Below are 27,889 nucleotides of genomic sequence, written 5' to 3'. Positions count from 1 at the left end.
GCAAGAAAAATTTGCAAAGCTGAGAAGAAAAGACAAAAGGGGCAGATCACTTATTGCATAACAAAAGCAACTGTGTGCGAAATCAGTGATTTTAGGCATGACAGACCAGTTTGATTTACAAGACCATGTACCAAATTCTGTAGAAAAAATGGACTATTGGCCTTTTCCAGCTTTTCTCCGGCTGCAGAATTTGCTCCTGAGTCAGAACTTCTTTGCAAATGTCGCAGAATGAGATTACAGTTATAATAGTGCTGATTCTTCTTAATCATTTTTAATTTTTAATTTTTTTTAGTTATTTTTTTATATCAGAAAATTTTACTTCTGTGAGTCCGGTATATAAATGTCCCTATTGGTACATTCGATCTGCGCTTTATACCTGGAAGAATAAAGTGTGGGAGGCAGTAAAAATGACTCAAATGTGGGTGGGAAGTCTCAAGGCTCTGCAAAGTACAGCAGGATGAGCCAGAAACAAGACAATATGAAATAACTGTGCATTTGAGACAGCTAAAGCTGTAAGTAATGCTGCAGGTGCATGTATTAAACATTTCACATGACTATTTCTTGGCATCTAATGGGCTGATAAATGAATCCATTAAGGAGAAGATGAGGAGAAGGATTGATTCAAAACATTACACTACATTTACTCTGGTGTGAATCCCATTGAAAATGGTTAATTTGCCCTGGCACACTGCTGAAGTGACGCAGTGGTGAGTCAGGTCCACTGTGACTAAGAGAATTAGTGACAGTTTTCCTCCACATAATTCTCTTTGTCTCCTGGCTCCAGCACTTTTCTCTCCTCAGCACTGTTGTATAACATAAGCAATAGGTATTTTACTAAATACCTCTGCCTTGATAATATTGCCTGTGCCTTCATACCCAGTAGGTGACACAACAGCTGTTTATTAACTTAAGCATTATTGTATACAACTATTACTATCCAATTCTTTGAGTTCTTCTGTAGCATATGCAAAGCTATGGCTTTGCCAGAGTGAATGTGAATTGAGATTTTATGTGGCTACACTTAAAGCTGGTAGCTGAGCACAGTATTCTACTCCAAGCAGTAAGGGTTATCTGATTTTTCTGAATATCATCACTCTAATTTGAAAATACCCAATAGAATCCAGTTTATGGGGTCAGTGTAGTCCACATAACATGCCACTGTGTGGATGCAATGGCAGTTAGGGGCATGTAGCCATTGAACAACACTCGATGGTGTGATGCTGTGCCCCTTCTCCAGGGTACTCTTGAGATAAAGGCAGAAGGACAAACACTGGGGCCTTAGGTTTTACACAGCCTTTAGGATTAAACTCATGTCCCACAACCTCATATTTAAGCTCTGGCCAAGAACAGGAGGGTTATATTAACAGATGGGGAATAAGAAAGGACAATGCATGATTTCAGTGTAGTAGGTGGAATAACTTGATAGGAAGGTTTTTTGGGCCAGTTCTGTGCTGTTAGCTCAGAGAGTTATTAAATAATAAATAATTTAGTTCTGGGAGCAGAAATTAAATCCTTAGCTCAGCCAAAGTCAGGGAACTGCGTTTACTTACAGAAATTGTGAATTTGCCTCCATAAAACAGTGCAGTGATTGGTTAGGGCATTTAATGTTGAAATGCTTGATCTTATTTGAAACGAGATAGCGACAGTCGAGTCGTATGTCTTTCATAGGAGCTTTAGTCCTTCATTTCAGGGTGAGAAGCTGCCTGATGGAAAAGCTTATTGATTGTCAGTGGTTTTGTGCTTTCTTCTGTTACCCTTTTCTTGAACAAGGTGGTTGTCTGGTGATGACCCAACTCTCCAGCAAATTTGTTCCATGTGAAGAGCTTTTAACTAAGAATGCTTTAGACCAATCTTCTGTGGGATTTGTTTCTGGGTTGTGCAACTGTGCCGCGCCTTGGCGTACCAGCAGGCTCACTGTTTTGAAGACTGACTGCCATTATCTTTGTTCAGGATAGGATACATTTAGGACTTCAGTTGGAGATTTTAGAGTATGAAGATGGCAGGATTTGGACCTACCTCAATAGATAACACTCAGTGGTAATAATGTGCTACTACAGCAACCTATATTGTATTATACCCTTACAATGGAAAATAAGCTTTGATATGATTGAATCATTGCAGCAGTCTGACCTTTCTTTACTTCCACACTCTTTACTCCAGGCAGTAAAAGGTGTCAGTTACCAATGTGCGTTTTTTGATAACAAGAGAGGCTTTTTAAAAAATTTATATTTTTTTACAGGAAAGTTTACTGAAAACTTTTCACTTGTGGGAAAGGAAGCAAGTAGCTATGAGTTTATTTAAGACATTGAATGATTTTGTCTACTTTCTTTCTTCTCTTTACTAGCTACTTTACTAAGTAAGTAATGCAGTGAGATAGGATGTACTTAGACTTCACTGGTGAGAGAGTAATAAGAAATCTTGAGTCTTCTTTCCAGACCTCAGCTCATGCTTTGAGCTTTAGGCTGCTCTGGTCCAGTCCCTCCTGTGTCAATCCATAAGCAGTTGTCACTCATCAACTGCAGTAAAAAATGACATTGATCACACTCCTAGCAATGGCATGAGAGGCCAGATGAGCAGTGTCATTGTGATAGAGTTACAATTATTATACATATCATCTTTTATTTATTCTACCACTTCATCAGTTCTGGCAGCCATAGGCAGAGAATGAGCAGAGCTTTTCGCTGAGCTGTCTGCAATAATGTAATATCTTTTCCTGAGTGGTGACAGCTAATTTAAAACACAACTTTAAGTAGTTAAGGTTATTCCTTCCAGTTTGAATTACTCAAATTTTGCTAGCATTGCATGTTTCCCAGGCCTGGTGTTCATACTGCTCTGCAGACTTTAGGATAACACCCTGTACTGTCTTCAAATAGTGCTTTGTGTGATTCACATTTGTCACATCAGGTTCATTCTTCTTTTATCTAGTTCAAGCCCTGAAGTTATGAGAAATGACAAGACAGTTGTATGTACTTTGTTGCAGAGCTTTCTGGTTCTGTTTTAAGTGAAGCATGGGTTTACATGTCGATGTGCTGTGGGACAGACAGGAACACTGTGGTGCCATCCATGCTTAGAGCAGGGAGTGAGGGGACGTCATTGCCTCTGCTGGGAGAATGTTCCTCATGTTGACCCCCAGCCCAGAACACTCTGCTTGCTGCTCAGAGATTTGCCATTTCAAGTGGCCTTTCATCCCTAAAGGGAATGAAGTAATTCATAATACATTGTCTTAGAGTGTTAAGGACTGTTTTGATTCCACTTTTAAATTACACACCAAGACTTTAACTCTGTTATTGTGGAAAGCTGGTGTAGTCACTTGAAGAGAAAATAAACTGTTGGTCGTGTACTGTCTTGTTAAGGACATGCTTTGCTATTCAGATTTGAGGAAATCTCAGCTGAGAATCTTTAAATTGATCTTCATAATAATACTGTCTTCACATCTGGACCCCTGGGCACAAAGACCTGATATAGTCTTGAAGCAAATGTAGGATATTGAGAAGGTTTCTTATAATCTGCCACATGAACCATAAGAGATCTCTGAGATGAATGTCGCTTCTGTGCTATATGTGTGTTGATATTTTATTAAGCACTGAGACAACAATCTGTCAAACTAAGCTTTCAAACTGTGCAAAAAAGTAACCATATGGTTAGAAATTTGTTTGCTGAATTAAACTCCCGCACATCAATATAACCAGGAAAAGAAAAATAATGAGGCCATCATTACAACTAAACTGAAAACATAAAACAGTTGCTGCCCTAAACTTATAAAATTTCTGGGCTCTGCTGAAACCAATTGTACATCTATGAGAGGAAGGCTTTGAAACAGTCAGAAGAGAGAGGAGAAAGGGGCACTGCTGAAGGCCTCCTTGGCATGTGCCCAAGTGAGGTTTTGTTGACATTCAGACTCAACACATCCAAGTCCTAGTTTTGAATATAATATAATTTGTAGTATCTAATCAGGCTAACTGTATAAACATATCAGGGAATATTATTAGTTAATTCCTACATCAAGTTCCTAACCTCAGATTTAGCTATCACCTTTCATTTAGAAAGATGGTGTGTTCTGTTATAAATAGTTAAAGTGATGAAAAATCTGCCATGTCTTGTCTTCTGTGCTTTGGTTAGAAGAGGGACATCACAAAAAAAAAAAAAGTAACAAGGGGAAACATAGAAGACTGTCAGCACTTAGATGATTTCTATGCAGACTTTGAGTGTGTCCCATTTTAATTCATAGAACCATAGAATCATTTCAGTTAGAAGAGACCCTCAGGATCAAGTCCAAGCATAACCTAACTCTAGCACTAAACCACGTCCCTAAGAACCTCGTCTAAATGCCACACTTCCCTGGGCTGCCTGTTCCAACGCCTGACAACCCTTTCCGTGAACAATTTTTTTCCTAATATCCAATCTAAACGTCCCCTGGTGCAACTTGAGGCCATTTCCTCTTGTCCTATCACTTGCTACTTGGGAGAAGAGACCAACCCCCTCCATGCTACAACCTCCTTTCAGGTAGTTGTACAGAGCAACAAGGTCTCCCCTCAGCCTCCTGTTCTCAAGACTAAACAGCCCTAGTTCCCTCAACTGTTCTCCATCACACTTGTGCTCCAGGCCCCTCACCAGCTTCATTGCCCTCCTCTGCACTCTCTCCAGTGCCTCAATGTCCTCCTTATGATGAGGAACCCAAAACTGAGCACAGGATTCAAGGTGGGGCCTCACCAGCACTGAGTACAGTGGCACAATCATTTCTCTAGTCCTGCTGGCCACACTATTCCTGATACAAGCCAGGATGCTGTTGGCCTTTTTGGCCACCTGGGCACACTCCTGGCTCATATTCAGGCAACTGACAATCAACACCCCCAGATCCCTTTCCACCAGGCAGCTTTCCAGCCACTCTTCCCTGAGCCTGTAGCGCTGCCTGGGCTTGTTGTGACCCAAGTGCAGGACTCGGCACTTGACCTTGTTGAACCTCATACCATTGGCCTCAGCCCAACAATCCAGCCGCTCCAGATCCCTCTGTATGGCCTTCCTACCCTCCAGCAGATCAAAACTCCTACCCAATTTGCTGTTGTCTGCAAACTTACTAAGAGTACACTCAGTCCCCTCATCCAGATCACTGATTAAGTGATTAAGCAGAACTGGCCCCAATACTGAGCCCTGGGGAACACCACTCGTGACCAGCCACCAACTGAATTTGGCTCTGTTCACCACAACTCAGAGGAAATTATGCAAAATCCATTGAAGTTATGCTGGTGTGAGCGTTAACAAAAGGATCGCTCCACCTTTCCCCCTGATTTTTCTGTTATAATTGTATCTAAGTTATACAAAGAAGTCTCTCTGTGCCATTTTGCAGCTGGTTGATATTATTTACTCTACAGAGTGAATTAAAATGATATATTCGGTTGTGCTGTTAAATGTAGGGAAAAAGATTTTATTCTGTGATGCATCCAGGTTTTCTGAGAATGTGTTCTGACAGTTTATTTTAGCAAAGGAGTAACTGAATTCCCTTAGAGAGTGTTAGCCTGGGAGTTGTATCAGCTGTGCTAAATCAATTGAATTATTGAGGCAAAGCATTGTATTAGCAATGCTTGTGCAGTACAAATCTTCCAAGGGAAATTGTATTTCTTTTCAGCTTGATATTCCGAATTTAAATTTATTTCATGATAGTTAAGTAACCTTTTGTGCTTAAATAACTGCACTTAGTCAAGTACTTTTAAACCTGACGTTTAAACCTGGTACTGATACTTCATGGTCTGGTACTTAAAGGGGTCAACACAGGTAGTAGTGACCATCTTCTGTGTCTAAAGGTGCAGAAATCACCCAGAAGTCTGCACAAATGACACCATAAAACAAAGAATGAACTGGAACAAAGCTGTTTTCAAAATGGCAATTCTGATGTGATGCATTGCTCTTCCTTATTGCCGATTTAAAATACAGCAACAAGTTAACACTGAAGTAAAACCAGAGATTCTTTAACCTGAATTTATCACCCTCCTGTATTTGATACTGTGAATGCAAAATAGCCACCGGACACAGATTGTGTTCTTTAGTATAAATACCCCTGAAGGCTTCGACGTTAAAAAAAAAAAAAAAAAAAGAGAGAGGGAGAAGACAAGTCAGCCTTGTAGTAACAGTGTTACATTTCTAGATTAATAGAAGGGGGATTTACAGTGCAATGCTGTGAGAACATATTTACATGCTGAAGCCAGTGCGGCAATACTCGATAGTAGTTTCTTAAAGGTATACACAAAACCCTTTCAGCTTTTCCGGGTAGACAGGTTATGAGACATTCTACATGGACCCAAATTTGCTTATTTTTAACTCGAGAACTTCTACTGAAGTCAGACTTAGCTTAAGTTTAAGCTAACTTAGTTTAACTTAGCTCTGTGCTTTAGAGTTGTTCTCTTGGCTTTTATTCATAGTGAAAGTGGCATTGAGCTTAAGCCACTTAAACCACGGACCATTCTTTCTGTGACAGAAGAGTATCAGGTCAAAGAGAGGAAGGAGATGCCAAGATTTGGCTGTCAGTTCTGTAGGGATTTGAAGACTGAGGAGTGCTCGGAGCACATGCAAGAGCTGACTTTGGGCTCTTGAACTCTGTTTTGTGTCATCTCAAAGATGGATTAGGGGTGCAGTTTGGAGGGCTGGCCTGTACCGTTCATTCAGAAGAGCACGACTCCCTGAAAGCTACTTTTGTCACTGATTCAAGCCACCATTGCCTTGTGGTGCTGCTGTTCTTGCCTGTGGGAACCAGGGCTAATAAGTTTGTCCACAGTTGGCCATAGATCTGAATTTTGGCCAAGCTACCAAAATTGAGTCCTGCACAAATCCCATGGTACAAGAATCTTCACTGTATTTTCATTTGAGGTTGACTTCAGCTTTGTCTGTGTTACACGTTGATGTTCTGACATAGACAAGCCCTTCTTCCTTTTAGCAGGCAGATGTCTCCTCTTGAAAAACACACTGAGGTCAATGGTGAAACAATTTAAATTAATGGGGTTATAAGGTAATGGGAAATTTAAATTTATGAAAACTGATGAGTTACCAAGCTGTTCTGAGCAAATCTAGAGTTCAGTCCTATTCTCATTCCAGTCAATCAATATGGTGATGTTAAATTATGACAATTAATCTCGGAACAATTGGCTTGTCTACGTGAGGAATTTAGTGCACAGTACTCAAAGTGGCAGCTCTACACAGTCCTATGGGCGTATCACACACATTCCTCATGGAAACCCTTGAGTACCTGTTACCTGCAGGCCACTTTCAAAGCAGATACAAATATTCCTTGAACAAGATGGTTCTTGCTGTCTGTTAAGTATTTAGTGGGGTCATGAAGAACATACAGTGAATTGGAAATGCGTGCTCAAGGTTATGACCTCTCAACTTCTGCAGGTGAGTCCTAAGCTACCTTGGACTTGGTGCACAATATGGTCATCACAGGGAAAATGTGTTCACTATGTAGAATTTTTTCCGTTCTGTAAATTCAGAGTCTTAACTCTTGCACATTAACTTTTTTGGTGTGTAGGCAAGACCATAATTACATTTTTAAATCATGAATTGTCTATAATCGAAAAGAAGTACTGTGGTTGTAGGAAATTGTTGAGCTAATTGGCATTAACTAATTTATTCTAATTAGTCATATTCTAGAAGATGAGAGAAAAACTCCTCATAGTGAAGCTGCTAAATTGGTTGGTATACATAATCACCTGTACCTTTTTTCCCAAACAGGCAGGAGAAAAACATTATCACCCAACCTGCGCACGATGTGTCAGGTGCAGTCAGATGTTCGCAGAAGGAGAAGAAATGTATCTTCAAGGTAAAAACAAACAAATGAAAACCGCAAACCCAAACCAGTTACAACTGGCAGCATGGCCCTCTTGGCCATACCTGCTAGCATGGCTCATCTGTGTTACACATATTCACATTCATAACTACCAAATAAAGTGAAGTATGCAATGTGTAGGCTAAAGAAAAGTAAAAACAAACCCTTGTTGCTTCTTACTATTATTTCTGTCTCAGTTCAAATCCAGTAGCAAGTGTGAATCACAGAAAGGATGAGTGGTAGCAGCTGTTCCAATGGAAGTACTTGACAATGAAGATTATAAAATTTTATATTTACTAGAAAAAAAGTTGATTTTTTTTTTGGCGGTGATAAATGGTCCAGATGAAAGTTAAGACACATATAGAACAGCGGGTTCCCTAAAGCAGTCCTAACACCAGTTCGGTAGCTGTTCCCATTTGGTATGAGGAGAAAATCTGAAGGTCCTTACCTGAATTCCTCTCAGTCAGACCTAACTGCTCTCAGAGGGTGGAGAAGAGGATGCCTTGGAGCTGAAGCCCTTACCAGACAATGTGCCTGTACTTTATGCAGCCATGAGCTTGTATCACTTAGGAGAAAGCTACGTAGGGAGAATTTCAGTCTTTCTTGTCAGGGAATTTCAGTGGTAATAGAAAACAACTTGCACAATAATTTGTTCAATGGAAAAAAAGTTATTTAACATAGATATGAGCTAAGATCTGTATTTCATATATAGCAACATTTAGCTGTACTAAACTGATCAAACTGTCTACACAGTTAAATACAGGGTCAGACACCAGAGAAAATGAAGGCTTTTGCCTATGTCTTTGACAGGCAGTATCTTTTCAAAGGAAAACAGAAAAGAGAAACTCAGTAGGATGTGGGAACTGCAAGGCTGGTGTATTATCCTGAAATCACATGCTTGCCCAGATCTGTATTACAACTTTGCAATTGTCCACAGTTTTCTAGAAGCGTACTTTGAAATCATTCATTAAGCTGGAAAAGCTAGGCTTTATTTAAAACACAACAGTGGTCTCAGTAAGATCTAATTATAGTCAAGTATGTTATTTAAAATTACAATTTTATTGTCACTTTGGTTTACAATAAGAACTAGCTCATTAAAGGACATAATGATCCTTGTCTGTGCTCATGGATTCTCCTTCAGCAGCCAGAAAATGCTGTGGTTTTTCCAATTGTAGAGTAGCTTAGCTACTTTGATACTAAAATCTCCTGGGAAATCAATGCTTTAAAAAAAGATATTAAACTAGAAATTGTTTCTAGATTTCAAACTCTCTGAAATTAGGTTTCAGTGAATCTCCTTTTTTTTTGGTTCAGTTTGTTATGAGTGTCTATTTATTAGGTTCAGTGCTGATTTTTAATTCAAGTAATCATGAAGTATGCTGAGATCCGGTTAATTTGGACCCATCTTATTCACTTTTATTTTCTGATTTTCACATTCATACCAACTTATAATCATACACTTTTTGTTGTCACATGAAGAGCAGTTTCCATTAGAAATTGGCGTTAACTTCATAAGAGATCTGTGATTAGGCATTTCAATTGCCTGACCCAATGTGTTAGATAATAAAAAAATGTCAGAGCCCAGAGTTTTTAACTTGCTCTTCATCCTCTTAAGAAACTACTGTAAAGTTCCTTTAGGTGCTGCGTGTTCCTCAGCACAAACTGAGTCATCAGTGGTTATCCAGCAGATGACTTTTGGGTGAAACAATTCTTTTTCTTCTCTGTGAAAAAGTTTCCTAGCCAGTTTTGTGTGACCGCAGATAGGCATCATTCAAGAAAAGTTGATCTAAATACTTCTTAAAACCACTGGGAATATTTCCATCATCTTAGGCAACAGTTGGGACAAATGCTTTCAGTGGGCAAGCTCAGACCCACTCATAAATGGAAGATAAATTAGCACTGGATTTAGAGGTGCTAAAAAGATTGGTTTTTTTTTTTTTTTAGTGGTTCAGTCCCCAAAAACTTCAGTAACTTAGTAAACATGATTTATCCAGTCCTTACTTATAGATAGTCTTATACTGCGTGAGTCTGGATTCACCTGGGTTATTTTTTGTGAAATACTAATGATCTCCATCTGTCTTCTGGGAAATGGACTTTCTGTTTCTCTCTTGTTTCCAAAATCCACTGGTTAGAAAACTATCAAACTGCTGTGAAAACAAAGCATTTCCAATAAATCTTCTTGGTGCTCTCCACACAGTATAAACATTAAATATTTATAAAACAAAAGTTCTCAACTTCCCATTTAGTCAGGCAGAAGTTTCGGTGCACTCACATTTGCTAACTGTGCAGAGCTTGAATCTGTGGCTTGTCCCAGCTCAGACTGGCATAAACATAAAGTTTTATTTTATTAGTAAAATTTACAAATAATTCTTTTATTTTATATAGTTACACACATTCCACTTCCATTGAACACTGTGTTCAACGTTTTAAAAGTTGTTGGTCTTGTTTTTAGTTTTGGTGGGGTTTTTTTTTGCCTTTGTGACTGATGCAAAGCTATTAAGTTTCTTCCTCATACTTATGTATACTTATATCTCTGGAGTTCATAAGCCTCCCTTCAGTACTTACATGCAGTAGTGAATTGGTTCGTTCTGTATTTTCTGCATCCTCTAGAGTGGATATTCCCCTGAATTTATGCAGTTCTTTAGTATTTGACTTACGAGAGACAAACATAGAGGACATACAAGATCAGTACAGAGAATAATACAAAAAGACAGACTGGATTTTCAGCTGATGTTAAATGCCACAATGCTATTCCATCACAGTGTGCTATTTAGTATGATCTGGGTCAGACTATTACAAGAATATGCATAATGAGAGTACAGGAAATTCCGACTACACGTAAAGAAAAAAAAAAAAATACTATGAGAGTGGAACAGGTTGCCCAGAAATGCTGTGGGATCTCCATCTTTGGAGATACGCAGAACCCAACTGGGCACAGCCATGAGCTGTGGTGGGACCTGCTCTGAGGAGGAGGGTGGGCTGGAGGAGCTCCAATGATCCCACATCACACTCCTTGGGACTCAGGTTTTGATGTTGATCTCATGCTGAAGTATGTGTAGCTTTCTGAAGTGCACCTAGCCTTTAAAATGTATGTGATCAGGCTTACTCATATTGAAAAGTTGTCAGTTTTAGCTTTGAAAGTATCTGTGAAATAGGGACTGCGGGGGAATCAGTCAGTATGCTGTTGTATCTTACAAAACCTTATAGGAAGGTTTAAAGTTCTTTTTTTTTTTTTTTAAACCTTTTAACATTCTTGTTGGGAAACTGTATTAAAAAGAGCTTTAAATTTACTTTCCAGGGACATCCATTTGGCATCCTGTTTGTAGACAGGCTGCAAAGGCTGAAGAAAAAAACAAGGTAAAAAGACCGTATTTTTACTCAGTGTGATTCCATTGTCGTACTATTCTCTATGCTTTTTTTTTGCAGCAGGCACAGAGGGAAGTATTGGAATTTTTTCACTGCTGTAATTTTAAATTACAGAAATCTAGTACGTTAATGTAATAATGGAATATAAATATCCTGCTTCTACTTAGTGATTAAAGCTACAACTTCAGGAGAATGCTGACCTAAGAGTTGTATATATAAGCTGAATAAGGAAAAATGTGAAAATATGAATAAGAAAAAAAGTTAATTTTTAACTTCTGTCTGATTATGATGTGATCAGTGCATGACCTCTTTTTATGTGGTTCTGCACTTAAAAGATCAGAGGACTTTCACTTTATTTGTTTTTACAAAAAAATCTCTGCTTGGAATTTCTTTTTTATTATTTGTTTGTAAAATGTTGGCAAGCCAGCTCAAATTTAATTTAATCTCTGGCTTTAAGTGCCTCCTTAAGTTGGATGATTTGTGCATCTGTCTGTGTGCAAGGGGAAAAGGGGGAAGTTCTGCTAACTTTAATAATTACAATGCTGGCAGATGAATAAGCTGCCCCTAGGAAATGAAGAATTAATCTGTAGCTGGGGAAATGATCTCTCTGAAGTGGTGGGACTGAGATGCAACTATCTCATTTAATGCGGAGGGCAAGTATGGGGGTTTTCAGTTCTGATGTTCTCTGATGCTCCAAGTGGTATCCCTGGTGTCCTCGTTTGAAAAACCTTGCTTTGATTCATTGAGGCTTGGACATAAGGCACATGGGACAAGTCAGAACAGCAGGCAGCAGCTATAAAAAGAGTGTTTACAAATCTGGTGTGTTAGCAAGTGCAACTTTGACTAAACCACAGTTCTGAAAAAAACGCATTTTGAGCTTTACTCTGAAAGATCTTGGCTTTATTTTTTGTACCGATGTGTTTGGGAAGCGATTGCTCTGATATTCTTTATGGCAAATACCAAATAAGTAGCCTTTCAATATAAAATGTGCTGTTTAATACATATATATTTAAAATTGTCTAAATAGTTTAATAAGTGCTACTGATTCAGCATAATACTATTAAGCAGTATTTGAGGCTTCCTGAGAATTTGGCTGAGTAACTGAAATTGCAAGGCTAAAACCCCATGTAATATATTGAAAAAGTAGTAGATTGGTTGGTTGGTTTGTTTGTTTTTCCCCTCCTTCAAAGACAGACAGTGGACAAGGTTGTACTGGGTTCCTACTGGCTGCCTTTTTCTCACAACAGCAAATAAATTGTGCTTGTAAGATACTGTGTAAAGGCCAATCCATTCCCAACCCAACTCACCAACCAAAAAAACCCACCAAAATGGAGCTGAAAGAATTTTCCAAGTCTAGTAATTTTTTCTTCTCTTTGGGGTTTTTCCTCTGGTGTTCTGTTTTGGTTTCTGGTTGGGAAGGTCTTTATGCTCATTATTGAAAAAATAAACCAAGAAGAAAGGATGCTGTTTCAAAGAGAGTAGTAATGGACTTTTCAACATAACTTGTGAAGTTGGGAATGGGGTATAATGTTTGAGAAATCTTCTTGTCAACCTTTGCAGTTTTTTGTTTTTAAGTTATCTTGCTAGATATTTATATGGATATATATGCAACATGTAATTAAAGTACGTGACAAAAGGCAGAAGGAGTAAGTGACAGCACACTCCAAAACTTTGGAGATGGAGTGGAAGGGAAAAAGAAGTTGTGAAAGAGAGTGACAGCAAAAAGAAAAATGATGGATGAGTGAGATTGTAAGCAGAAGGGATGAATCTGGAAAAGACAGAAGAAATCAAAGTAGCAAGAGAAAGAATGAGGATTATCAAAAGGCATAAAGGAAAAAGAGGTAGTGAGGGGAGAATAAAAATGTGCAGTATGGAGAAAAGAACTGAAGCAATGGAATCAACTGAGATGTGAGTGTTTATTGCAAAAACTAGGAAATTATGTGCAGCAGACATGGACTGGGGATGCTAAAAGTGGTAATGGATCATACAGAGAATAAAGAGCATGTGTGAGATGTGGAATGAGCAGATTTTAATCACCAGGAGGAGAAATGGCAAAATTTGTGGGAATAACTGCATAGTGTAAGGAAGCAGGGAAGCAATCTGCAGAAGTACTTTAGGAGGATGAGACTCTACACTTTGATTGAAAAAGTTAGAAATTTTAATGAATTGTAGTTCTTAAAAACAAGGTCACACCTCTAAGTTGAGGAAAGCCACTGCAAGAACTCCAGCAATTTATTAACAATTACTAAACATGTTCAACTAGATATGTTATGCGTTTTAAGGTCACGCTACACTGTGTGGTTTTTAAAACACACTCCACTGATGCACATGACACAGAAAGAAGCTCTGAAGCTTCATCTAGGGAATCCTGAGGTTAATCCAAAACTGTCATTTGACTTAACAGGGTTTAAAACATTGGAATGTTGCAGTTTGCTTCAGGTTTTTTTCTCTACCATACTGGGCCTCCTGTAGGGACATAATGAAAAGAACTGTGGTTTGCACATGACATCACTTCATTGGTGACACTTTCATGTTATTTACACAAGTTCTGGAAAATTGCAGTGTGCTTTAACTATGCAGAAGAGCAGTGCAATTACACTGCCCGTGTTGAATAATCATCTCAATGGTAGCCATGAGTATTTCTCGGGGAATACTCTAATTTCATATCAGTGTTTGGCTTGTCCCCCCAGACCTTCTAAGTTTGTCCAGAGCCTCAGTGTTTGACAACTTAAAATGGGAGAGAGAAAATTAAAAAATCCCAGTCATACATGCCAAACCAATTGAACTAGATCTTTTTTCTATGGATAAATATCTCCACATACAGTCTCAGAGACATGCATAGGACTATTTGGGCTAAAGAGTGTCAATTAAAGGATAGTTGTGATCACAGAGTTTGTTTGTTCTCTTAACACAGTACAATACAGATATATTCACAAATTGCTTCTAAAAGGCAGCAAATACTTCAAGTAAGGCCTGGAAAAGTAGGGAGGATGCTAATGCTAAAATCCTTTTAAGGATTTGAACAGTCAAAAACTCCAGGTGAGAAGTGTCAGCCTCAGTGAAGCAGTAAATGGTGATCATGGAAAAATGTTTACTTTTTGTAATCAGGGACAGGTTTTTTCCATAGATGGGAAAGAATATTTTGTGGTGAATTAACATATCAGGATGAAAGAGGGTATAAAACCATTGATTTCGTAGTAAGATTTGTTTAATCTTCAATTATGAATGTTAGGTTTGTTGACTCATGTTTAATATCATTGTGTCTCACAACACTTTGTTATTTAAATGTAATTTTATTTTTCATCATAAAGGAACCTACCAAAAAGAAAGCAATAAAGGTCTGTCACTCTGAATGCCAGAATGATTGAAAATAGAGCAAAACTGGTTGAGTATTACAATTAGTCTGTTAGTCTTACAGTCAGAGAGGGGACAGCAAACCTATTGGGTGTCTGATTCAGGATGCTTTGCAGGTTATTGTGCGGTTTGCTATGAATGAATGGCACAGTAGCAGAAGCAGTGACACGTTCCAGAAGCAATGTAGGTCAGTTTGATGGTAAACTTTACAGTAGAAATGCTGCCACAATATCATCTTGTAACTTGACTTGTCCCTCATAGTGCCCAAACACTGTCCTGGCCATTCTGAAGTGAGGGGGAAAGAAAGTCATACGTAAAATCATTTTTGCCTTTTCAAAGGGTCTATTATATTGACTAAAGGTGTTGTTTTATTTTTAACGCTTTGGTATGCCTGTATGTTTTGAGCTTACTGTAATATACCAGTCTTGAGTGGTAAAGGTTAAGTTAAATGAAATGTCTTGCATACTCTTTTTGAAGTTACAATTACATTTTCACTCCCTTTCTTCTATTTCTTATCTGTTTCACTTCTCCTGCCATAGGAAACAAGGACTTCCTCTGAGAGTATTATTTCTGTACCTGCTTCAAGTACATCAGGTTCCCCAAGCCGTGTGATCTATGTGAGTATTTCACGGTGAAATTCATTCTGGAGGATGGGGAAAACCTTGTTCTTCCTCCTACAGTTTAGCACATGGTGCGGAAACCTAGTGTCTCCAAACCACTGCAGTTGGTGATTGCTCTAAAATGGAATGGAATTTCTCACGTTTAAAATGTTTGAATACTGCATTTACCATAACAGAATTCTGGCAGTTTCCTGTTGTTTTTGTAGTGTATTTATAGAACTTACTTTACCACTAGAACTGGCTTATACCAGAGTGTGCAAAATACCACAGCGCTTTCTAAAAGGAAAAGTTTAAGTAAACAGTACAGCCCACAGGTAGATTACAAGCCTCAGTTTGAACACAACTTGTCTAAATTGATCTCTTGAGCCTGCATCTGCTTGCTTATGAAAACACTCGTGTGTGTGATTGCAGGACTCTGGCCTTGACAAATGCCAGTCCTTAACCTCAGAGGACCTTTGATGTGTTTATGGTCTTGGAAGCACTAGCTCTGGAAAGCTCATGGAGAGAATTTAAAATGACAAGTATGATAAAAGCTTATGCTGAGTATTTTTTTTTTCAATACCAGGTATACTTTGCTTGTCATAATTGCTGTAGCTAATGTTCACAGTCAGATTCTCAAGGCTACTGCCGCTAGGTAAAAAATATCCACAAGTGTGGCATGTTCCATTCAGACATCTCTTGCAGAGCTTCAATATTACTATGGCTGTTCTTTGTCCTATCCAAGTATTCCTCAGGTAGGCAGGTCATTCTCATGGGATAGGACCATATGCAGAGGATATTTCTGGAGATGCGATTGACTGCTGGAGAGGTTGTAATATGAAGATGAAGGGCTTTTATCTACTATACTAAGACAAGCAAAAGAGTGCCTCGGAGCCAAACTTGTCTCTTTTCTTCAAGTAAAAACTATTTTGAACACAACGTACCCTTTATCTGAGTAAGACTGAACAAGAAGTGGAGGAACTGCCCCTTATCTAAATACTCATTGCTGTTTCTGAGTTTTCCTTCTAGTAGAGTACTGTGCTGGTGGATACCAGTGGTATATTCCCAGTTAAAAAAAGCCATTGCAACAAGTGCTATGAGGACAATTCATTGTGCTAGGAGCCTCTTATCATATAAGCACGTTCTTTGGCCAGATGGTCTCTCTCTCTCCATCCATGCACCACTATATTGTTTTTATAGGCATGAGCATTCTTCTAAGATTTATATGTTTTTAGTAACATTTATCTAACTGTTGGATGGTACTATTTTTCTCGATGATTTTGATAAAACCTTTAAATATGCCTCACAGGCTGTTAAAAGTCAAGGGCAAACTTGAATTCTCTTCCCTTCCCGCCTCCCCCCCCCCAAAAAAAAGGATATCATTACATCAGCATGCAACTCTAGTGTCTGTTTCTATAATATACTTCAGCGGCAGCTGGGTCTATGAAAGGATAAAGTTCTCCAGCAAATATGAGTCAATTAGGAAAACAGATTCCCCAGAGGCATGGCAGTTCTTGCTATATCTGTTTCATCTCCAACTGCTTAATCGTCGAAGCTGTGAGATTGATTAAATCCTGTTTTGGCTTTCACCTACAGGAAAGTAAAAAGAATTAAAAACATGTTATTGGACTTCTACATTATCAAAATGATTCTTTGGCTATCTTTTGCATCTGTTTTCTATTACAGGAGTGTTATGACATACAGACATGCTCAAGATTTGTCTTGAGTGTTTTTGTGGTTGGTTTTACCCAACCTAAATTCATGCTGCCACTGAAAGGAAGGTCCCACCCACATATGGCCCAGTCCTTCTCCAGCCATGTCTTCCTCTCTCCTCTTTGGTGCTAGTACTAGTGGGTACAGAGGTATGATCAATTAGATTTCAGACCAAATTCAGCTAAAAAAAATAAGCCAGGAAAAACCTCCAGCCAACCAAAGAGGCAAAAAAAAAAAAAAAGATGCAGCCATCTACATGTCTTCTAATGCTAACACAGGAGGAAGAGCACAGTGGGAAGGTGCACACAGGACACCTGCTTTCAGCAGCAGCATGGATTCAGATCGTTAGAACCAATTATAAAACTGTACCTTAACTAATGAGGTCTGTGAAGTATCATGTTGGACAAAAGAGAATTGAGGGACAATGTTTGAAATTTAGGAACCATGAATTCGTGGTGCTTATACTTTCAAAGTCAGAGCAACGCAATCATTCTGAACAATGCGCCATCTCATGGGAGATGTGTTTCTGGGTCATGGTTGACTGGTCAGCTAGGGATAGATAAAGTGTGTTTTGACTCGACCTCAATGTGGTTGATAGGGACAGTTTACTAAAGCTGTACTTCTTTTTCTTCTCCTGTTGATATCAGACTGTTGTTTTCTTGCACTGAAAGAGAGCACAGGCCAATGCCCTTTGAAGTTATAAATACCACTTAAAAATCAGTTAATTTCTAAATGACACTATTATGCTAGATTTTATGAAGAGAGAATTAGGTGCTCCCTGCAAAGGTTTAGGTTAGATTATGTGGCTGTGTTGTATGTTCTCATACTAGGTATAGAAATCACATTATATCTTTGTACAGGATCATATTTGCAATTATACAATTGTAAAATTACATATTCCAAATGAAATAGATATTCTTAACTTAGAGCACAGTTTTGACAGAATCCAAAATACCAAATTATTGAAGAAATGGTGTAAACCCTCTTAGCTGTAATTTTAGCCTTTCCTTGTGTATTTAAATTCCACTCGCCTATTAGAAAGTTGGTGAAACAAATAAAATACAAAACAATGTAGGCTTAATGTTTGTAGAGTGGAATGTTTAGAAAGCAACTGTATCTCTAAGGTGCTTTTTGTCCAAATTTGCCTACATTTTTATGTTTAAACTGAAAGGAATTACATAACTAGATAAATTTTACTCCTGACAGTTCTGAAGTCTGGTGGGAGGATCTCAAGCTGCACTTCTACATGGAGAGATAGGGACTAAAATTACTGTAATTCATGTTTAAATATTCCCAATTCTGAACTTCTTTGGGTTCACTAGAATAATCTTCACAACCTGGATACCTTAAAACATAAATTATCACAGCTGCCTTGGCCTTCCTGGTAGGTACAATGCTGCTCCAATTCTTCTTGGTACAAACCTGATGGACAGAGTCCTTATCTTTGCGTGATCTTTCTCTCCATCAGGGCTTGCCACTGACTTCTCAGTAAGGAGGGATTTATTTTCATTAAGGGGCTATTTCATTCCTCTTTAACTTCTTAAAGTAGCTGCAGGGAAGGTGAGACCTGTAGGTTGCTGAAGAATCATTTATTTGATTAAGACTCTTTTTTTCATTTGTTTTGAGGATGAGAATGTGAGATCATTATGGTGGTTTTGTTCCACTTTCTTAGTTAAGAGGAATCTTCCTCCTTTCCATGTTGCTTACATTTGCACAAATTCATACATTTTTTTAGAAAAAGGGATAACTGATAGTTGTTACATTAAATTTTTCCTGTATGATTAATGTAATAGAAAACTTCGCTGGAAAATCTGTTGAAATTTTCTTAGCTCATACTAAGAAAAAATATAATCACTGCACACATAAATCCTGGATACTTTCATATTTTTGCATGTGGAAAACATTATTACAGTGTTACAGCTGATCATACTGAGATTTTCAGAGAACAGCAAGATTCACTCATCATTTTGTTTGCAACGAAGAGCTGATCATTCTGCAAAGCCTGAACTGGAAATGAGAGAATTATACTGCGCATTTCTCCACTCTCAATGTGGCCAACTTGTCATCGTATCTACAAGACAGTGCATGCTGTATACAGTTTTGGTGCAAGTTACCATTATCTTAAGGATAACCTGTGCAAATGTGTAATTTTGATAATTATACTTCTGGAATAAGTGTAGTAAGAGGAGAATGGGGAACGACACAGCCCTTACCCTCTGGTGGCTGCATGAGTCTCGTGAAAGGACTTGAACTTTACTTAAGTGGCATCTGTGATCTTCCAGCTAATCCACCATGGTGCAAATCCATCATCTGCTGGTTTGTGATCCATAATTAAGGGCTGCTTAGACATAGTCAGGGAAGGAGGTGAAGCTGGGAGACACAGCTGAATGGGAAAAATTAAGGACCTGACTGATGTTTTTCAGCATCTGGAGAGTATGTGTTGGAAAGACATATTTGATTATTTACTACTGCTTATGGTAGGAGAACCCTGCATACCAAAACCACTTTAAAATGAACGGCTTTTTGCCTGAAAAAGACCACAATATCTGTCCCCCGTGCCTCTGTGCAGCTAGCAGTAAGCTAGGGCACTGGAATGGTGCCATGATACTCCTACTAGCCAAATGTGAGTGACCAAAAAAAGTAGAAAGCACCAGTATATAAAAAGAAAAGAGCAGTAATATTTAGCATTGTGTAGTAAATGTAAGAGATTTAAATGTGCACAAGCAGAAGAAGTAGTTGATGATGACCTTTCTACCTGAACTTATCTGTCCTTTTCTGATCGCATCTTGATTGTGTTCTTTCTTATTCTCACTGCTTTCTTTCCTCCTTTTCTTAGGCAAAGCTTGGAGATGAAATTCTTGACTACAGGGATTTGGCTGCTCTTCCTAAAAATAAAGCCATCTATAACATTGACCGCCCAGATATGATCTCCTATTCTCCATATATCAGTTACTCTTCAGATGACAGGCATAGTTACGGGGAGGTACTGAAGCATGGGTATTTTTTTACTATGGATTTGAGATTTTATGTGCATCATTAAACATGTTGCTGAACACTCTTAACTATGTACATAATTTAAAACTTTAACTTTTATAACTTCATTTGATTGAGTCATGTCATCCATTCATTTACAAGGCACTTTAGTCTTCCAAAAAACAAATGAGATATTCATTTCACTTTTTAGTTTGTGGAAATTGTAGAATTAATTTCTGCGATCATTTTTTTTAAACAGATGACATGTAATTAAAATATGTGTTTCGGTGAGAGGAATTCTACATGCATGTGGTGGGAAACAGGAGCCATTGCTAATTATAATGCAAAAATCAGAAGCGAAGCCAAATGTCTTTCATGATTTTTTTTCATTTTTTTAAAGTGTACCATGTTATTTTGGTAACACAACAATGGTATCACTTTCCTGTGTACAAATTTCTTTCAACTATCCCTTACTAAAGGTCATCCTCATGTCACTCATGCATTTCAACTTATTCATGTGCAGAGCTAGTATTATGCAGTTTGTGCTAATGAAATCTAATTTACATGACCTTTTTAATACTAATTCTGGGGGTTTTTGTGAAGCATATTTGTATATAATTCCTGTCATGCAAGTTAGCTTTTCTTCCCTAAACATATCTACCTTTTGCTCGAATTTCTGATTTATTTTATAATTTTAGATAGATTTTACGTATCAGTCCTCTTTAATATACTAGTTATATTATCAAGGTATTAATATATGTGGTCTAGAGTGGAAGTCTGCATTGTTCTCTATAGGTGCAATTGAACAGGTAGAAAAAAATAATAGCCATATTGTTTATAATAGCCCCAGTCTGGCTGTCATGCTTTTTACATGTAATCTACTACTAAAGTCTCGGTACTACCCTCAGGTGAAGTGCGGCACATATGTTAGATCTTGCAGACTCTCTTCCAAACCCTCTCTGTACAACGCTGAACAACAGTAGGTATATTATAATGCATACTAAAAGAATTAAGATTCTATCTGGTAAGGGGTTTAAATGGTATTTAGGTTTCTGAATTCACAAAACTGAAAGCTGCTTGCTAGCCCTGAGCTTATGGAGTATAGACATTTCCTTTCTACATCAAAATTTGTAGGTGCTGGTAATATTAGTGGCCCTCCTTGACTGCCCATCTACATCTAGGCTTGGCAGACTTGCATAGACTAAACCACCTTCTGCCCAGCTCCTGTGAGGACTCACTCATTGCACCCACCCCAAGGCGATGGTTATAAAACCATCACACCCAGCATAAATCTGTGCCGCAGCTGGAGGGAGTTGCCCCCCTGCCTGCCCTCGGCGTCTCCTTGGCCAGTTGATGCTGCTCCTCTCCTTTGCTAGAGCAAGTGTCTATGCGGCTGTGCTAGGGCTTAGGTACTTCTGGACCCCGTGCTGTCACTTGAGGGCTGGAGATCCTGCAGGTGGGACAATTGCCCCATGGCATGGTGGAACTACCTGTCTTGGTGGCAGCCCTCTGACCTTTGCTGGGAGCCAGCAGCTGTGACCTCTGGGAACCTCAGCATCACGCTTTTCAGGAGTGGGAGAGAAAAAAGAGAAAAAGCAAATGAACAAAAAAAACCCCAAACACAAAAAACCAGCAAGAAGGGTATAGCTGCTGTCACCTGCTTTCAGTGAGTAGCTCAGTGGTTATCCTGTGACAGCATGGCTTTATTGGGACCACTAGAGTCATTGCCTTTTTCAGAAAATACGTACCATAACAGAAGACAGAAGGAACCACATCATGAAAGAGGGCCTTTTCCCTTGGGGCTGGAGGAGACACCTCAGTTCACTTGGGAGAAGCAGCCCAGAACCTGTCTGGAAAACATCTGTTTGTTCACTTGCTTCCGAAAACCTACATAGGCCCAGGAATGGGTGTCTTCTGGTACTGGCATGTGGATATATTTAAGCAAGCTTCAAGCTAAGTCTGTTACCTAACAATTCTGATTAAGATACGAGTCTTGACATGGACCAGCCAGTTTTCTGCTTTTGTGGATGGGTGTGTTTTAAAGCACACACCAATTTTCATGCCACATTTGCTTTTGCCTCAGTGTTTGTGCCACCAGCTTAATTCTTTCTCAGGTAGGTCTGTGCTGATGTAGGCATTTGTGTCAGCAAGACCTCGATAATATCTTTAAAAAAAGAAAAAGACAAGAGGGCTAATGGCAGTGGCTCGCAATCCAACATGCACATTTTCGTGGTGCTCCAAATACTTATATCCTTGATATTGCCAGGAAAAAAGAAAAATCCCGTCTTCCAAATTTCAACATCCTGGCTACTATCTGCAGCTGCAATAGTTCCAGTAGATTTGCTCAATTAACCAAAGTTAGTGTTTAATTTTGAAAGGAAAATGAGTGAACAGCAAATTGTCAAATTACATGATGTTTAATTAAAAACTAAATAGTACAGATATTTTTCTTTCCCTTAAAACAGCCAGCTCTGAGCAACAAAGTTCTAGTCCAGATTTTGCAGGTGCTTCAATGCAGCTTTAACAAGGGCTTGTGTCTTGTTTCAGGCAGTTGCTTTAAATGGAGGTTTCTCTACTAGCAGCACTCTCTGCAATACAGGACTGACTTCACTAGGCTTCAGGTTTTTGTAGTAAAGAAATCAAGAAAAGCTTTATATGAAGTTTTTTATATCTTATTTCTTATTTACTTATTCACAAATAAATAAAGAAAAATTGCCCTAACTTAATTGACAGGTGTTTTTCCTAACTGTATCACGTTACACATGGATATTGATATTTTAAGAGTAGTTCTTCTCACAAGTAACATCATGCATGAATTTGTATCACTAATCTGTTGTGTGTTGCTGTTTACAGTCACCTCAGTTGCTCTCTCCAACACCTACTGAGGTAATCCCCAGTGCTTTTGTTCTCTTCTGACCCATTTTGTGATGCATAAACCTGGTCATATTGATAACCAGCAGTGTCTGAAATGTGGGGTTTGCCTCCTGCCTCTACAGTGCATGGTGTTTTATAATTTATGTTTTTCACAGTGTTACTTGTGTTGAATATGTGCTCTGCTTCTGGATTGTCATCTGTATGCATCTATCTCCACTGTCATCCATGTTTCTGCTTTCCAAAATAAAGGTTGTTTGGTGATCACTTCTTCAAGCTCTACTAAATAAATTACATTTGGAAATATTAACATGATTTATTTTTACATTCAAAGCTGACAGCATGACTTGACTTGAATTAATGCTTGGTGTAGCTTTCTCTTCTTTTTTCTTTTTATTTATTTATTCCATAAATAGTTAAACTTATACTATTGTGCACAGATATTATTAAATCATTTGCACATACCTGAACTTTAGCCCTCTGTATTTTGATGTGCATTAATGATCAAAGCCAGTCATTATTTCAAGAAACATCACACTGGAAGCAGTGATAACATTTTACATGTTTTCCAAATAGTAACTCAATTACATATCACAGGCCTGGCTAATTTCTCCATTATCTCCATGTATTGCAAAATTTTGGTACTAGTGACTAGTGAAGTTAACCAATAGAGATATAATTTAATCTATAGTTTAAAAAGAAAAACATGCTTTATTTAGTATTGGACTTCATGAACTTAATTGACTATTCCTTACAGAGACACCAAGTGCACAAAAGGTAAGGTCTGAAAGAATCAATGTAAAATCTTGGTGTTTTGGAAGATAATAATAATTTCCTTTAGATTAGCTACCAGTTATCAAACTGTCAGTACTATTAAATTCTGAAAGGGACACTGGTATGGAGGTTAGTGCTGCCATGTGAATATGCCCATTTTATCCGGCTTTGCCATGCTTGCTGTCTCTTTCTCTACAGGGTCTATGATCGGGTGCTCAGGCATCATCATCTGCAAACTTATCAGGGATTGTTGCAGGGATTTTTGTTGGAGGAAAATTCCAGTATATCATACAACTGGACACATTGTAGACCATTAGCTGACACTCATATTATATTTAAATATAATCGCAAGACTTTCTAGAGACGTTGCTGTGCTGCTTGTAACTCTCTTTGCAAGGGTTAGCATGGGTATTAAATAATGTAGCTACTTTAAGAGGAAAACTTCTCAAACTGGGCATAGGGGAGTTAGTAGAAGAATGCCCACAGAACGCTGGATGTTTTGGAAGGTATCAGTTCTCCATTTTTTGTATAATTTCTTCTGAAATTGATATTAAAGCAATAATGCTACTCACCACTGTACAGAACTGATTTTCTATTTCTGAAAATGCAGTCAGTGAGTCTGGGGTGAGGTTAACTCAAGACAATTCTGGCTTGCCTTAAAAGAAACAAGAAATTTGGATTTGCTTTTATAGCTAGTTTACAAAAAGTCATTTCCACATCTAATTCACTTGTAACACTTTTACTGTTACGAAGACACTACGTGCAAATTGCAATTGTAATTTAACTAGCTATAGAGAGTGAGAAATTTGGAATGGGTGGATGCAGTTTTAAGTGGTTGAAGCCATGGATTTACTGGGAAATGGGTTGTATGACTTGCTTTGCACAATGCTGCAGTATTAATGCTAATGCTATATAGGAGTGTTTAGATCAGTTACGTAGCTAGTGAATCACCGTGTTGTAATATGATACGCTAGGCAATTTATACAGTAGACACAGTCATTTCTGTGATGTGATGAAGGCAACAAATGCTGATTTTTGTGTTACTTGTAGCCATTATGCATCCATTCATATAGGTACAGAGTGACCATAGTACTGTCATGCTAACCTGATCGCATCTTCCACCCACCTGTGTATGTTCAGTGAATTACTCTGTCCTGAAACAACACTTCTTCAGTTCTTTTCAAATGATATTTTGTTTTAGATTCATGTATGTGCTGACTTTCCTGGGAACATGACCGTTCTCTGATACTTGGCAGAGCTCTTTTGGTCACACTGCAGTGGAGGTGCTTACGGCTGAAAGCCGCCTCATTTTATTGGGATTGCATGGAGCGTCGCGACAACATCAGCTTCCATCTACATGGCACATGAAAAATGGCATATTTTGCCTGTTTCGGAAGTTATTTCTCTTCCCTAATGACATGTGTTTCCTCTCTTCCTCTCAGGGTGAACAAGACGACAGATCTTTCAAGCAGTATAGGACGTCAAGTCCTAGCTCTGCTGGCTCGCTGGGCTATGGTCGCTACACTCCAACCTCCCATTCTCCTCAGCATTACAGCAGACCAGGTAATTGAAAAGCAGCCTTATGTATTCTCTAGATTTTTCCACTACTTGTCTTATGTTGTAAGTAGGGTAGACTCTGGTAGGCAGGAGTTTAAGATGGAGTAGCAGTTCATTGCTGTGATTTATTTACTGTGAGTGGAGCATCCCATGGGGAGAAGGGAAACAAGTGCTTCAGGAATGAGAATCTAAGAAAACTAAAATAGGCATCTAGAAAGATTGATTTTATGTGTCTGTAAAAAGATGATGGAACAGTTTAAATTACTTAATCCTGGTCCCATCCTGCCTGAACCTACACGTTCAATCCACAGCTCTTTCACGATGTGGCATGGTAGCTGTGAATGCACACAAAGCCAAGAAGGTGATTGATTGGCTTCTTATCCCTTCTTCTACCACAAGGTTATGGTCTGTGTCTCCTCTCCACAGTGCAAGAGCTGGAGGAGTGACTAGTGGTTCTAATGGCTGGATTTTGAAGGCCGAGTTGCTTTGGTTGAGAAGCTTACATCAATGTTTATTGCCGCTTTGTGCTGTAGCAGTAGCTGTGTTGATGCTCTTGTCGCACAGACAGGAGGGATCACCTCCTTTTGATTTTTGCGTGGGGGTCACTTACAAAAGCCCGTTCAAATCTGGGTACTGCACAGAATTTTGTCCTTGGAAATAATCAACTAAATTGCTCAAAATTCATTCTTATTTTTCTTCACTCCATCATTTGGGTGAAAAACACAAAGAATTTATATTAGTTTCTTGATGTTTTTTAATTTCAATGGGGATGTATTATAATTTTAAACTAGTTTGGAAAATTAGGAGTTCTTAATCTTCCCAGTGGAAATAAAAATCCGATGGGTAACAGAAACAGTTTTTACATCAACTGAATACTTATACTACATAGAGTCTTTGACGAAGTGGAAATGAGATTGAGTATCAAAGATCTATTAAACAGAGGAAAGATTAGTCTTTGCTGAAGGTCTGGCAGTTGTGTTATGCGTAAGCTTAGCTGCACACTGTTAAAGAAAGGAAGACAGACAAAAGAAATTTCAAATTATTTCTAAGGTTTTAGAGCTACATTGAAAATTAGCAAGATAGTCATCATAATTGCCACTTTTAGTAACTGCCATTATTCTTCCAAAATATATTATTAGGACATTATTACAACAAAGCAAACAAAGATTACTTTTGAGAATGTTTTTCAAAGTACTTAATCACATGTCTAACTTTCAGAGCTTAACTAACTTCAGGATGTTTCTTCACATGCTTAAATTAGCCATGCACTTGAGTGCCCTGGTGTGTTGTGAACTAAGTCCTACCAGTGTGCACCGACGGCAGTGAGAACTGGGCCCACTCGTAGCACAGTTCTCTGCAGAGACAAAGCTCTCCCCATTTCATTTCATTAGATCCATTATGAGCATATATCATTCCCTCTTGCATCTTTTGAATATGCAGATTTTCCCCTGAGTGCAGCTCTGCTTTTTGTGGTGCCTTTTCTGGAATATTTTCTGATGCATTACCTTATCAACATTTCATATGATACTCTGTCTGCGGAAAGTCCATGTCCCTTGGCCAACTGCATAGTATGGCCACTGTGATGTTTTTAGCAATAACCAGAGAAAGATTAAGTCTTAAATATAAACTATATGTTTTCTAAGCATCAAGAGGAAAATGTTCCTGAAAAAAAAGGATGGCATTGTAATTCACGGCTTTCAGTAAGTGAACTAAATAGTTTATTTTCACTTACTCTCTGTTGCCCCCAGCTGGTACTCAGAGTCTTGGTACCAGTAGCTGCATCTCCCTGCCCCAACACCCAAGCCTTACATCTACATTCAGACATCATTACATCCCTTTCTTCAAAGGTAAGGTCCAGGAATGCAAAACCGTGCTGTGATACTGTAGATTTATTCAGATGTGTTTCACTTTTATGTCTGTGCAAGCATGGCTTCCACTTGGATAAAATTTGTCTTAATTTTGTGCAAGTGCTTTCTTGATGTACTGTGTAAGTTTTAAGAACTGAGTGGGTATGGGTTGGTTTATTTTTGCTTTTTTTCCAGTGAGTGTTAAGTGTTTTTCAAAAGGCTGGAGGGAAGGGATTAGATTTTCTAATGAAAATGGGGATGGAAATAATTTAAAGGTCTATTTGTTCTAAAATACAGTGTTTACCTGTTTTGATGACGCTAAATATTGCAACAAGCTTATACATTGGATCCAATACTGTATGATCAGTTGTCTAACCTAACCTACGTTTAGAGATTCTTTAGATTATTTGTAGCATTACCAAAAATTACACCAGATAGCTGCGCTGATGAGCTAATAATCTGTGCTGTATATTATAAAACAGCGTAATTGAATCTATTCTCCTTGCTATTTTTCTTTTGTGCGGTGGATATTAATTTTTTATGATCTCTGTGTTGCAGATGTGAGACAGTAACAAGAAATGCCAAGAACTTTTGAGGCAAAGGCTTTTTTTTTTAGCCAGTTAGTTAAATGTCATAAAGAGAAGAAATTCAGCTACCATGTGTCTTCCCCTGACCAGACATTTTCAGTGCATGTTCCTTGACTCTCATGTACTGCTTGATTTAGTAAAGCAAAACTGTTCCTCTTGCCATCCTAACTATTGCAGAAAAGGCAGTGGACCTCTGCAGGAACCAGACTTATGAGCAGGTCTGACATGCAAACTCAAATGAATAGCAGGCACTCGTTGCCTTTGGAAAAATAATAAATGCCTCTTCATTGGGCCCTGATGCACTCAGAAACAACTCAGTCTAAAGTCAGTTGAATTTCACTGGTATAAACAGGAACAGAATCAGGCTCGAGTCTCCTAAATGCGATCCCCAAGAGAAAATTTTGGAGGACACACATTTCCTGGAAGGCTGGCACACAC

At 38.5% G+C, this 27,889-nt stretch overlaps 1 protein-coding gene across 2 annotated transcripts in view; it reads left to right on the top strand.

The window, feature by feature from the left end:
- ABLIM2 (actin binding LIM protein family member 2) overlaps positions 1-27,889 on the top strand; it is a 144,111-nt gene that overhangs the window by 78,012 nt on the left and 38,210 nt on the right. For both annotated transcript variants that reach the window (XM_065634969.1, XM_065634970.1), the window contains exons 7-12: positions 7,720-7,807; positions 11,109-11,167; positions 15,070-15,147; positions 19,679-19,825; positions 24,903-25,023; positions 26,766-26,864. In XM_065634969.1, the coding sequence (XP_065491041.1) occupies positions 7,720-7,807; positions 11,109-11,167; positions 15,070-15,147; positions 19,679-19,825; positions 24,903-25,023; positions 26,766-26,864 (592 nt within the window). The remainder of the gene's footprint in view (positions 1-7,719; positions 7,808-11,108; positions 11,168-15,069; positions 15,148-19,678; positions 19,826-24,902; positions 25,024-26,765; positions 26,865-27,889) is intronic.

This window comes from Caloenas nicobarica, chromosome 4 (genome assembly GCF_036013445.1).
Source record: "Caloenas nicobarica isolate bCalNic1 chromosome 4, bCalNic1.hap1, whole genome shotgun sequence".
Taxonomy (NCBI): domain Eukaryota; kingdom Metazoa; phylum Chordata; class Aves; order Columbiformes; family Columbidae; genus Caloenas; species Caloenas nicobarica.
The sequence above is the reverse complement of the archived record's forward strand: the minus strand, read 5'-3'. Positions and strand labels throughout refer to the sequence as shown.